The sequence below is a fragment of the Melanotaenia boesemani genome, chromosome 17 (genome assembly GCF_017639745.1).
Source record: "Melanotaenia boesemani isolate fMelBoe1 chromosome 17, fMelBoe1.pri, whole genome shotgun sequence".
NCBI classification, from domain to species: Eukaryota; Metazoa; Chordata; class Actinopteri; order Atheriniformes; family Melanotaeniidae; genus Melanotaenia; species Melanotaenia boesemani.
Genome location: NC_055698.1, coordinates 917,501 through 931,820, shown reverse-complemented (window position 1 = coordinate 931,820; position 14,320 = coordinate 917,501). Strand labels below are relative to the sequence as shown.

Genomic DNA, 14,320 nt, shown 5'->3' with positions numbered 1-14,320 from the left:
CTCGTTCTCAGACTGATTAAGAAGCTTGTTGGTACTCAGGTTTTTTCAAGGATTTCCATTTTTTTTCCCATTAAATGTCACCAAAGCTAAAGTAAATACATAAGCTGATTAATAAACAGTCTCGTGTTCAGAGACTGCAGTCAGCTCAGCTGTGAGTCCTCTGGCCTTTTCTCTCTGTACAGCTGCTGTCATGTGATGGCCAGTAGTCCCAAAAATATTAAAAAAAATTATTTATTTATAGTTCAGCAGTGGTAATTTGGGTAAAATAGAACATTTTAATATGCATTAATACATTATTTATTTATTTTTTTTATAGAAAAGGGTTCTATCTGTATGTGAGACGAGAGAAGCTCTTACATGTCTTTCTACCGCTGTACCTATTCAGTCCGTCATCTAGATGTGTCCTACCTAAAACAATACACCCTGGTTCATGCTACACATTCACTCCGGCTACAATGAATCTGGTTAAGTTCAGTCTTTGCTTGTCTGTCTCTGGTAGACCTGGGCTGTGCTGCTTTTCTTCTACATGTTTCATGTTGGCAGACTGTTGGTTTGTTGGCCAGCAGATGTTTCGGGATGTGGTTCTGCAGCAGATGGTTCAGGTAGAGGTGCTGATAATGAAGGGATCGATTCAGGCGTGATTCTGTTGGTGGTGTTAGAACCTCAGGTTCTTAAGGGACTTCAACAGGGACATCAGATGTTGGGGGATTCCTCCGGTTCTGAGATTCCTTGCAAACATCAGTCTCGGTGTCATCTCTCTAACTTGCCTGATTTTCAGATGTTTTTGTCAGCACTGCACGCAATTCTCCACTGCTGATCGACATGTCAGAGTTGGACTTACCTTTGTCCTAGAGATCTGATGGATCCAAATTTGGTAACTAAGGAAATTCTTCAAAATAGCCATCAGACGTTTTGTCCATCAATTTTGAACACAGATCACAGACAGGCTCCACAGATGTGTTTTTCTTGGACTTCTTGCATTATTTCGGTTGAGTTTGGTCTCCTGCTCCTCTGGGTTTTTCGATGTAAAACTTGGTTTCACCTGGAACAGGTGTTCCATTCACCAATGGTTTGGTGGAAGTCTACATACTGCACTGCAGGGATCGGAACAAGCATGTCAGATCCATCTGCTTCCTCAGAAAAGGTTTCTCCAGGTTTGGCTACCTGGTCTGCAACAGCTGTTTGGACAATACTGTCGGTTACATCACAGATAAATCTTGATCAGGCTCTCTGACTTGGGGCTGTGCAGATGAAACAGTCTAAGAACTGTTTCCCAGAATCAGTCCAAAGTCATTTTCTGGACTTTCTTGTGTTTTTCAGAACGTTGCACATTTTAGCCTCAATGTTGTCTTTCTTATTCTGGTGTCTTTTTATTCAGACTCAGTCAGATGAAGGAAAATTCTCATCACTGAACAACATGCCAGAGTTGCTCTCACCTTCGTTTTGGAGATTGGTGGAATATCGCCAGTGTTTTGTGAGTGAATCAAATCAAAGTCAGTGTTGTGTTGTTTTCTGCTATTCAGTTCATAAAATACAATAATAAAATTACAGTAATGGTTTCAAAATAACTTTTGGTTATTTACAAAGCATTTTATTGTCTTGAAATAAGTAGCAAATACAGCTCAACATTATAATTTTATTAATTTACTTATGAACCAAATCACAGTCTAGATGGGTTTTAATACTGTTGCTGGTCTTCTGAAAATCATTGGTGCAATAGATTACAGATATTATATTTCAGGACAGCCTCAGTCAGATTTACAGTCATTTATGCTACCACTAGCCTTACCTTACTTACCTACTATCCTCACAAAACCACCTCCAACTCAACTGGTCATATGTGAGCAACGTCACCCCCCAAAATTCATCATATTTTCTGTCAGTAATAATGATAATAATAAATTACAGATTTGTGATTAGTCAGTATGTCTTACCAGGTTGGAGGCTCCTCGCACCGTCTCTGGGTTTAGCATGACAATCTCAGTGGTCACATGACCCTCCACGGCCTCGGTCATCTGCTCCACTGTACAGTTGATGGATGGATCCTTAATTTTAAACCAGTTGTCTGCATACCAGCCAATGAGGAACCACACATACTTTTTCCCATACAGCTTCTCCTTATAGACCTGAGGATGGAATGATGATGATATCTTAGAGGATCCTAAAACAATGTAGTCTGAGGTATCGACAACAAAAAATTCAAATAATAAATAGATCAGATATCAAATAATTTGAGGTGCACAGTTTTGTTTTAATTATTTAAAGATACTTTTGATTTAATCATGAATTTAGTGAATAATGTATGTATTAATTTCCTATTTGGAATTGTGGCACTTTTCTTACTCCATACTTTTCATGAGAAAACCTAGAAATTTAACATTTTTAACATGTAGATATGGTGAGCTGGAAACCTAAGCACCAATGTCTCAGCTACGTTCACACTGCAGGTAAAAGTGGCTCAAATCAATGATAAAATAGGTTTTATATATTCAAATCAGACTCAGTCTGCTTTAATCTGTGGTCCTAAATCAGATCCACATGACCTCGGTCTGAACAGTCCAGTGGCATTTCTACGACTTCTACGTCTCTGAAGTGAGCCAGGCGTCACAATTTTGCGCCGGAGGATTTGGAACCACCACTGGAAGGGAATATGGACCAAATGTCAGATGCTATGATTGAGGGGTTAATTGTGTCATATATGAAATGAGTCAGCCAGTGGTCGTCTTTTAAAATCAAGGCTTGATAAGTCAGCCTCTCTTGAGACAATGCCAAATTCTGACTTTTGATATGTTATGACTAATAGCTGTGTTGTGTATGCGTTACTGCGTTTTTCAGAATCCTGTTGAACACAATCTGAAACTTGTATTCTGCCCCATAATAGATACAAGGAAGCAGAAGATTACACTATAATAATTTTGACATATCACATGGTAATAAATGGTAAATATCCCAAACAAAATTTTTTTTTTACATTTTGTTAGAAGGCTAAATAAAGACCTCATCTTCAAAACATTGGACTTCTCTTACCATTTTTTCATGGGTCATGGTTAAATAATACTGACTGCACAACAGCGTAGAAACTGGTTCTCACACGCTGAGATGTAACATCCATGTTTACTTAAACACAGCATGCTGCATGTGACGTCACGGCTTCTTCTTGAGGGATTTACTGTTCACACTAAAGTCTGATGGTGGTTGCAATTAATTATAATGTGAAAATTGCAATGGGGGTGGAGAGGACAGGAGAGAGGAACAAACACACAAAAATTCCCTGCTATTGTACATAAAAATAAATAGTACTTGCGTACTTTGTAAATCCCAATTGGGAAATTCTTTCTCTGGATTTTACCCAAACTAGTCGCAGTGGGAGCAGTGGACTGCTAAATAGCAGCCCACTGCTATATGTAATAGCAGGTCCTCAGGGGAGCACAGAGGAGCTCAGTGTTTCTTGGGACATCCCCCAGCAGCCTCGGCCTACTGCTGCAGAACTTAAAAGATAAATAAGGGTCAACAAGTCAGATATAACTACAAGATTTATAAGAAAGGAACGTTTGAAGACTGATCTGGAACACATAGAGGGTTTCTGTTTCTTAAAGCCAAAGTGGGAGCTAGTTCCACAGAGAGGGGTCTGATAACTGAAGGTTTGGCCATTCCACTTATGGAAAGTACAGTGATGTGACGGAAATCACACACTAAACAAACTCCAAATGAACATTCGGACAGTCTTATGCTATTGCAGAAGGCCAGGTGGGTTTCTGATCATTTCAGAAAATAAAATAAGCCATGCTGTGTGTAACCTACTGATAAAGAATCAGTCTTTTTATTGGGTCTGAATCGAGCTGTTAGAGCTGTTACCAAGGAAAGCTGATTAAACGAGGACCAGTTGAGGTGAAGACCTTCACTGGTGAAAGGATGGACCAGCCGGCCCTACTTGACATAGGTAACCACCCAAAAAATGCCCAAAAAAGATCATGGTATGCAAACAGAGATAAAACTGCTGAGGAAAAATAACAAACAGAACCAATCTCTGAGCCGCCACCTTACCGTGGTGGATGAGTTTGTGTGTCCTGATGATCCTAGTGACTATGTTGTCGAGGGCTTTATGCCCCTGGTAGGGTCACCCATGGCAAACAGGTGTCTAGCGGATGGACCAGATGAAGTGCAGCTCAACAACACCCCTATGATGACGACAAATCATGGAACCAGGTTTCCCTTGGAGGTGAGGCACGGAGGCGACCACTTGGTGGCTGGGCATTTGCCCATGGGGCCCAGTCGGGCTCAGACTGAAAAGGTGACATGGGCCTCCCCTCCCATGGGCTCACCACCTGCAGGAGGGGCCATAGAGGTTGGATGCAGTGTGAGTTGGGCGGCTGCCAGAGGCGGGGACCCTGGCGGTCTGATCCTCGGCTGCAAAAGCTAGCTCTAGGGACGTGGAATGTCACCTCTCTGGCGAAGAAGGAGCCTGAGCTGGTGCACGAGGTTGAGCGGCTCCGGCTGGAACCACTGACCTTGAGAGGGGCTGGACCCTCTTCCATTCTGGAGTTGCTCCTGGTGGTCAGGTATATATATATATATATATATATGTATATATATATATATATATATAAATATATATATCCATCCATCCATCCATTATCTTGACCGCTTATTCCATTTCGGGTCGCGGGTGAGCTGGAGCCTATCCCAGCATTTTAACAGGTGAGAGGCAGGGTACACCCTGGACAGGTCACCAGTCTGTCGCAGGGCCAACACAGATGGACAAACAACCATGCACACACACACACTCACTTCTAGGGAGGATTTAGAGTGTCCAATTAACCTAACATGCATGTCTATATATATATGATGACTCATTAAAAAATGGTACAGCAGCATTTGTACACAGACAGCAGCTGTAGCTTCCTGTAGCTAAAGAGGAAGAGCAGTTCTCTTCCAACTGGAATGGCTGCTGGTGCAACTGCATGCTGAAGTGTCCTTGGGCAAGAGACTTTATGTGCTGTATAAGTGTGTGTGATTGTGGAATACAGTTCCAGTTTTCCCAACAGAGTACTTCTCTCTCAGACTGAAGTTTTACTTGTGGTTCCAGAGGTTCTAAATGAAGAATGGGAGGCAGAACCTTCAGTTATCAGACCCCTCACTGTGAAACCAGCTCCCACTTTGGCTTTAAGAAACAGAAACCCTCTTTGCGTTCCAGATCAGGCTTCAGGAAGCAGGCTCCCTCTCTACCTTTCAAATTAGGTTTCAAACTTTCCTTTCAGATCAATCTTATAGTAAGTCTGGTTTGGTGACCCTGATCCATCCTTTAGTTCTTCTGCTTCTTAGGTTGAGGCTTCTGGGGGACCTCCCATGATGCACTGGGCTGTTCTCTGCTCTCTTTACTTTCCATGTAGAAACATCTGACGTTTTTGTCATTAATTTGTGTTTCTCTTCTTCTTTCTCAGCAAGTGTTACGGCCCTCAGGCTTTTCAGCCTGTGGCCTAAGTGACTGATTGACTGCTGGAACTTCCTCCAGACCCCTCTTTCTGTCACCCAGATTGGCCGATGACTGCTCAGTTTCGGCTGCCCAATCAGGAGGCATGAGCAACTACAAGACGGATGATCCAGCTGTGGACAGAGGGACGCAGTTTTTTGCTTGTGTACATAGCTAGTAGAATACCCTGTGTGGTTTTTGAGATTCGATTGCTAAGTGTTAAGTTTGTTTGTCTGACAAGACCTTATATCCCTGTCTGAGGCGATATCTTTAAGTTGCATTTGATTGTGTTTGAGTTTTTGTTTGGCTAGAATCCGCCACTGTGGGCGTTGACCCAGTTTTGAGACACCTTTAGTTAATATTTATCTGTTTTGTTGTTGATTGTGATTTGAGTTTAAGTGAGCTTTTTGTTTGTCGTAATTATTTAGGACCTTTTGTTTGGGGAAATTGGAAATTAGGAACCCTATTGTTTATTTTGTACTTATTCACTTTTTTTGTTGCAAATAAATAGTATTATTTATATATTTCCCATATGTTTGTTCCCTTTTTCCCCTAGACCAGACGTCACTAACAAGTGGACCGCGGTCCGGATCCAGACCCAGAACCGGTCCCATATGGACCCGAAGTTAAAATATAAAATCTGAAAGGGTGCTTTCATTTTAACTGGGACAACTTTTACAGTCGTTACGGTAGTGGTCGGGAAGCACGTGGACCAGTTGCACGTGAGGTAAGCCATCCCATGTGGTTCACTCAGCCAATCAGTGTGTGAGGCTCCCAGCGCCGCGGTAAACTGCCCGCAGAACAAGGTAGGGATAAAGACGACCGCGCCGGAGAAAGGCAGCACAGTTGCTGAATCTGCCTGTTTCAGCGACTTTGCGCTGGTTTTTCTTTTAAGTTTCTTGCAAATATCGTCAGTTGCGGGTTTTTGGACATGTTTTTCTGAATGTAGTTGCTTTTTTGAGCTGGTCCTGCTCCTGCTATGAAACCCCTGTGATTCACTCACAGCTGTCCACAATATCGGATATTATGTTAGAGTCCACACTAGAAGAGAGGTCATAATTTCTGATAGCCATCAGAATGTGTACCTGCACTATAATGAACTCAGACGTAAATACAAGTTTTCAAGACTTTACTAGTTTTCAAAAGTGTACTTGCAGAGAAATGAATGCACACACACACACACACACTTCAACTTCACTTGACAGAGCAACAGTGACATTGCCCGCAAAAAAAAGTTTTTTATTTAACTGGACCTCTTTAAATTTTAGTTGAATACCCCTGCTCTAGACAAAAGGGGACGTAATGTAGTGGGGACTCATCCGGGAGGTTTGTTGTTAATTTGGTAAGTGTTAATTCTTATTTGTGATAGGAATTAGGCTATCGCTCATGTGTGTGTACGGAGTGTTTGTCTTTGGTTGTCGGGTGATTGTACATCACCTCAGGAAAGGTAAGTAGTCTTGATTACAGACTTTTGCTGACAGTGTACAAGGTTAGTTGTGTGATGGCTGAAAAAGCTGCTCGATTTGATTTAGAGTGGTTCCTGCAGGACCAGACTCTTGATCAGGTCGAGGTATGTTGTAAGGACGACTTGTCCTTAATAGCTGACCATTTCAACATCCCGTGGCCGAAGCAAAGTCGGAAACAGGAATTGAAGGAGTTAGTGGTGGCGTGCCTGGTAGAGCGGTGCGTGTTACGCTCATCTGTTGTTGCTGATGATCCAGCAGCTTCTCCTGCTGTGGCAGGGCCCTCTTCTCAGGTGAGACCTGAGAAGCAGAAGGCTCAGCCCAGTCTGACAGACATGGGGATGGCTCTGAGGAAGGTGATTGGCCGGTGTCACCTGTCACACTTCCACGCTTTGACCCTCTCTTTTTTTTTTTTTTTTACCTGTCCTGTCCAGCATCAGAGCAAGCAAAATGATAATCAGGCCAGGAGAGTCCACCCCCCACGACCGGGCCATACAGGGACTGCAGCCAATGAGCCGCCACCGACCCCAGAAGGTACCCACCCCCACATGCCTTATGGGGAATGAGAGGATGGGGAGTAGGACCGCGGCAGAGTCCAGACCCACGGTACACCACCCCCAAGCCCGCTCCCAGTGGCGCCCTGGGGAAGAGAGGTGTGAGAGGTCTCCATTGTCCTCCTCCTTCTCGCTCATGACTGTTTGTGGTGAGTGTGTTTTTGCAAGTAAAACTGAGGGGCAGTGACCATATTTGACCTTTGACTTTCTCCTGCTGGAGAGTGGGTCAGGTGCTTCTCGGCTGAGTGCCTGACTGAAGCTAAGGATGGCCAAACTACAACCGGAGGCTCAGGAGGAAGCTCATCAGAGGCAGATGCAGCTAGACATAAAACGCATGGAGATTGAAGCCAACAAGGCTGCAGTTAGAGCTGGATGCCCAGGCAAAAACCACTTCCATAAGGGCTTCTGTTGCCCCTCCGGGGTTTCAGAGCTACTTGTCCTGGTTCGACCTGTCAAATTCTATTTCTTTTGTTCCGGTGTTCAGGGCATCAGACACGGAGTGCTATTTTTCCGCCTTTGAGCGCATTGCGCATGCGTTGCATTGGCCCAGGTGTTGTTGGTCCCTCCTTGTACAGTGTTGTTTGTCTGGCAAAGCCCAAGAGTTTGTAGCAGCACTCCCTCTAGTGGACAGCCAAAATTATAATATTGTTAACCATGGTATTGAGCGCATATGAGCTGGTACCAGAAGCATATCGTCAGAAATTCAGAACATACAAGAAGAAAACCTCCCAGACATTTGTGGAATAGGCACGAGAAAAGAGCAATCTTTTTGATAGATGGTGTGCATCATGTGGTGTTAACTCCTTTGAGTCATTGAGAGAACAGTCTTGTAGTGCACCTGAATGAGCACAGAGCAGACACGTTGTCCTCTGCTGCTATGATGGCGGATGAATACACTTTAGTACACAAAACTGTGTTCAGGCATCAAGAAAAGGTGTTTACTAGAAAAGCTGCTGAGACTGTGAGAGTTAGACAACAAGATGTTTTTATTGCCATCAAACCATTTGTGATGTCTGGTGTGTCTTTAACTGGCAAAACATGTGATGAGCAGGAGATAAGAATGTTACGTGACACTGGGGCATCACAAACCCTCCACAGCTGTTAGTCATTGGCTTGGTTCAGTCCGGGTGCTCCGGGTGCTCCGTGGTGCATCCCAGAAGCACCTTGTCACGGCTTGTCACGCGTCCAGAACACGTCAAACCCAGCAGTTCAGACGGGGCAGACAGAAAATCAGACACGTTTTTTTTTTTTTCATTCATCATGGACAATGAGACTTTTATCTTGAAAGTGGAGAATCGCAAGATTCTCCACTTCTTCTGTGATTTTGTGATCCAGCTAGGCTGACTGCACTCGTGGGCACTCCACACCTGACATGCTCCTGGTGTGGACTAACTTGCCCTGGAGGTCGAAATAAAACCACGGCACAGCCATAACGTGGTGCACATGCACCCGGTGTAAATTGTGGGTTAGTAATGATGCATGTTGACCCCGCTTTCCTGTCCTCTCCACCCCCAACTGGTCCAGACAGCTGGCTGTCCTGCCTAGTTCTACTTCTGCTGGAGGTTTTCCTTCAAATACCACCCTCTTCCTTTCCACGTGAGCAACCTACAAGCATATATATATGACCCAGACACAATCACCTCAGAGCCCCTTTACAACAGTAGCTGTCAGTTTTCACACAAGTCCTGTATTACATGCTGTGATTCAATAAAGTTAAAAAATAAAAAAAACAAAAAAAAAAAAACATCCCAAATAATCTTTAAACTTCAGAGAGTGGGGAAGGAATACCGCAACAGAAAAAAGACAAGAGTGGAGCTGGACGTGGTGTTGCATGTGCATCTGGCTACACCACTGCTGCAGCTACAACTGAAGAAGCCAGCCAAGCGCCTCTTTCACTTCTGTTTATTAACATCCTAACATCTTATGAAATGCACTTAGTCATCTGAAGATACTTTGTTCATATAGCCTAATGATGTAGCCTGCTGATGTAGCCATCAAATCTACAAGCTGTAGATTACATCTGTGAAGTAAAGTCCTCCACTCTGGTTCTGCTTATACTGGTGTGAATGCCCAGTTTGCCAGAGAGCACTGAGGTTCTGAGACTCCAGGATAGAGTCAGTACCAGAACCAGAACCATGTCTTTGTGAGAGCACCAGCGCAGGCCTAACTCTTCTTCTGTGCTGTTTCTTTATTGCTATCTGCGCATGCTCCATGCCTTCTTCCCATTTTTCTTTTGTATATTTCTGGCAATGCTGCAGCGGCACTTACAGACTTGGCATTGATCCTACAGCATTTTATCTGTACAAAAAACTTAGGAACGGACACTGTAGCTCTGAAACCAGTTGTGGCATTCATAAAATAATAAACATATATTTAGAGTCTTTGTGACAGAATGATTGAACAAACATGACATTACCTCACAGAAGACTTTCCTGGCCTCCGTCTCATAGAACAAACCAACGATAATTCTGGCATCTTGCCGCTTAGAAATAAGAAAGAGGATAGTATCACACACTGGGTGGAGACGATCACATTGTAAAAATAACACTTAAACAAACAGTAATATTCTAAAAGCTGAGTCCCCCAAGTCCAACTCTCTAACCCACTTTCTCACAGTTACAGGTTTTTTTTTTCTTATTTTTTATTAGACATGTATGTTTGCTGTCTTTTTCTGTAATCTTATTTGTATTTGTATTTTGTATTTAAAAACCTGTGATAATACAGAGAGTTCCTCTGAGTCATAGTCGTCCTGTTGCCATCAATCCTTCTGATACAGAAACCAAAACTAGACCAATGTGTTTCCAACAACTTGTTGAATCTATGCCACCAAGAATTAAGGCAGTTCTGGTGGAAACTGTGGGTCCAACCCGGTACTAGTAAAGTGGACACAGACTTTTAACATGTTATTAGACAATAACATTCATGATATGGTCTCTGATTTTCTGAAGGACCTGACTGAACCTGCAGAAATTGTGGGAGATGTGGTACCTTCAGGTTTTTGACCGCTACAGCAGGGTCAGTAAGGAAACTCTGACGGACGCTGATATCAATCCCAGCCTCTTTCACCCTCTCTTCCAGGTCATCCAGAGTCTGAAAAACACACACACACATAAAAAACTCACAGTTATGAGCAAGCATACCGAACAGCAGTGTTGGGAAACAAGATGACAAGAGACCATAATCAAGTTATAAAATGTGCAAAGACTTTAGAATTAAATTGCATTATTCTTTATCTATACAGAACTAATTCACGACAAAGTCATCTGAAGGCACTTTTACAGACGGCGTCCAAGTTCATTTATTGAAACAGGAAAATATTCATAAGAATGAGCAAAACTGTCCTAGGAAAGCAATCCCAGGAATTAGCAAAGTAGTTCTAAGAATTAGTGAAGTAGTCCTAGGAATAAGTAAAGTAGTCCTAGGAATGAATAAAGTAATCCTATGAATTAGCAAAGTAGTTCTAGGAATTAGTGAAGTAATCATGGGATTTAGTAAAGTAGTCCTAGGAATGAGTAAAGTAATCCTAGGAATTAGCGAAGTAGCTCTAGGAATTAGTAAAGTAATCATGGGATTTAGTAAAGTAGTCCTAGGAATGAGTAAAGTAATCCTAGGAAATAGCGAAGTAGTTCTAGGAATTAGTAAAGCAATCCTAGGAATCAGCAAAGTAGTTCTAGGAATTAGTGAAGTAGTCCTAGGAATAAGTAAAGTAGTCCTAGGAATGAATAAAGTAATCCTATGAATTAGCAAAGTAGTTCTAGAAATTAGTAAAGCAATCATGGGATTTAGTAAAGTAGTCCTAGGAATGAGTGAAGTAATCCTAGGAATTAGCGAAGTAGTTCTAGGAATTAGTAAAGTAATCATGGGATTTATTAAAGTAGTCCTAGGAATGAGTAAAGTAATCCTAGGAATTAGCAAAGTAGTTCTAGGAATTAGTAAAGTAAGCATGGGATTTAGTAAAGTACTCCTTAGAATAAGTAAAATAATGCTAGGAATTAGTTAATTAGTCCTAGTAATGAGTAAAGTAGTCCTAGGAATGAGTAAAGTAATCCTAGCATTGACTAACGTAGTCCTAGGAATGAGTAAAGTATTCCTAGGAACGAGTAAAGTAATCGTAGGAATTAGCAAAGTAGTTCTAGGAATTAGTAAAGCAATCCCAGGAATCAGCAAAGTAGTTCTAGGAATTAGTGAAGTAGTCCTAGGAATAAGTAAAGTAGTCCTAGGAATGAATAAAGTAATCCTATGAATTAGCAAAGTAGTTCTAGAAATTAGTAAAGCAATCAAGGGATTTAGTAAAGTGGTCCTAGGAATGAGTAAAGTAATCCTAGGAATTAGCAAAGTAGTTCTAGGAATTAGTAAAGTAATCATGGGATTTAGTAAAGTAGTCCTTGGAATTAGTAAAGTAATCCTAGGAATTAGTTAATTAGTCCTAGTAATGAGTAAAGTAGTCCTAGGAATGAGTAAAGTAATCCTAGCATTGAGTAACGTAGTCCTAGGAATGAGTAAAGTAGTCCTAGGAATGAGTAAAGTAATCCTAGGAATGAGTAAAATAATCCTAGGAATGAGTAAAGTAGTTCTAGGAATGAGTAAAGTAGTCCTAGGGATGAGTAAAGTAGTCCTAGGAATGAGTAAAGTAATCCTAGGAATTAGCGAAGTTGTTCTAGGAATTAGTAAAGTAGTCCTAGGAATGAGTAAAGTAATCCTAGGAATTAGCGAAGTTGTTCTAGGAATTAGTAAAGTAATCGTGGGATTTAGTAAAGTAGTCCTAGGAATGAGTAAAGTAATCCTAGGAATGAGTAAAATAATCCTAGGAATGAGTAAAGTAGTTCTAGGAATGAGTAAAGTAGTCCTAGGGATGAGTAAAGTAGTCCAAGGAACGAGTAAAGTAGTCCTAGGAATGAGTAAAGTAGTCCAAGGATCGAGTAAAGTAGTCCTTGGAATGAGTAAAGTAGTCCTAGGAACGAGTAAAGTAGTCCTAGGAACGAGTAAAGTAGTCCAAGGAACGAGTAAAGTAGTCCTAGGAATGAGTAAAGTAGTCCTAGGAATGAGTAAGAGTAGTCCGAGGAATGAGTAAAGTAGTCCAAGGAACGAGAAAAGTAGTCCTAGGAATGAGTAAAGTAGTCCTAGGAATGAGTAAAGTAGTCCAGCAGCTGATGTCAGAGCCACTTGCTTTAGCAAGTAGAGAAATTTTGACATGCTTTCCATACTTTTAAAACTGACTGAACTCCAACTGCAACTGAAGGAAGCCTTTTCAGGGAGGGGTTTAGTATGAGTATAGTATAATCATGACTGTACAATGTACAATATATGGAAGCAACATCAAACTCTAATATAAGGAAAACTGTCTTCAGAATAATTTCTTAAAGATAGCATGTCCTCATGTCCACTTTATTTAATACGACACGTGACTCACTGATGTGAAAACTTCTGTTGTTTGCTGAATGGTGGCAATTTTAGTCCATTTCCACTTCTTGAAGAGCTGCACTCTGGTTGGGTTATGCAGCGTGGCAGATGGATGGGTGCGGAAGAAGGTGGGAAAACGCTGACGATTGGACAATGCAGGTGAGCTGGAACCATATGACAGCTGAGACAGAGGACAGAAACCACCATGTTAAAGCTCCTGAAACACTGCTGCAACAGCACAGCAAACACAGAGACACTTATTTAACCAGGTATTTTACCAGATATTTAACCAGGTGTCAAACAAGGAACTTAACAGAGAATTTATTATTATTATTATAGAATAGAATAGAATAGAATAGAAATAGAAATACTTTATTAATCCCTTTGGAGAGTCCTCAGGGAAATTTGGGTACCAGCAGCAATACAACACCAACAGTAAAGCAGGACAAGCACAAGACACAATATATACAGGTACAAAGCAAAATAGAGGCAACAAGGTGCAAGAAAAGCACAAATAGAATGCAATAAATAACAATAAGATAAGTTAAATAAAACAATATAAACAAGCATTGCACACAGTAGAGGTGGTACAGATTCCCAGTTCACTATTGCACGTATAAGTTATAGCAACTGTTTGTATGGGTTATTGTACATGTGTTGTATCAGGCGGACTGCACACCTCCCTCTCCCCCCTCCTTCTCCCCCTCCTGCCTAATGCACAGTTATTATTATTATTATTATTATTATTAATAATAATAATTTATTATTAATACATTTTATTTAGAAGTGTTTTTCAAGTCACCCAAGCATGCTGTACAATAAGAGAAAAATAAGCAGTGAATTAAAAACAAGAGCAAAGAATAAATAAAAATACAGGCATATAACATGGGACAATGTAATAAAAGAGCGGATACGTCTCAAACAGGTGAGATTTGAATCTGAATTCAAACAGAGGGAGAGAGTTGATGTTACAAATGTCCGGTGGGAATGAATTCCAGAGATGAGGAGCAGAACGGCTGCATGCTCTCCTCCCCATGGTGCTGAGACAGCTGGGGCTACAGTGAGGTGGATGGAGGACGATGGCTAAGGGAGCAGCAGGAGGTGACAACGTGCAGAAGATCTGACAGATAAGGGGGTGAGGTTGTGGATGGCCTTAAATGTTTGCAGGAGGATTTTGAATTCCATTCTTGATTTAACCGGGAACCAGTGCAGCAGCTGTAGGACTGGGGTGATGTGCTGAAAGAAGGGGGTTTTTCTGATGATGTGAGTGGCTGAATTCTGGACCATCTGAAGCTTGAGGAGATATTTCTGAGGGACTCCAAAGAGAAGAGGGTTGCGGTAGTCGATGTGGGAGGTGACAAGACTGAACAAGGATAGAGGCAGTGTAGGGGGACAGGGAGAGGCGTAGATGTTGCAAATATAGAAATACAGAA

General features: G+C 41.8%; 1 protein-coding gene across 2 annotated transcripts in view; it reads right to left on the bottom strand.

Moving 5' to 3' along the window:
• gabbr1b (gamma-aminobutyric acid (GABA) B receptor, 1b) overlaps window positions 1-14,320 on the bottom strand; it is a 63,052-nt gene that overhangs the window by 28,078 nt on the left and 20,654 nt on the right. For both annotated transcript variants that reach the window (XM_042012257.1, XM_042012258.1), the window contains 4 exons: window positions 12,898-13,068; window positions 10,476-10,577; window positions 9,904-9,969; window positions 1,935-2,126 (listed from right to left, as the gene is read on the bottom strand). In XM_042012257.1, the coding sequence (XP_041868191.1) occupies window positions 1,935-2,126; window positions 9,904-9,969; window positions 10,476-10,577; window positions 12,898-13,068 (531 nt within the window). The remainder of the gene's footprint in view (window positions 1-1,934; window positions 2,127-9,903; window positions 9,970-10,475; window positions 10,578-12,897; window positions 13,069-14,320) is intronic.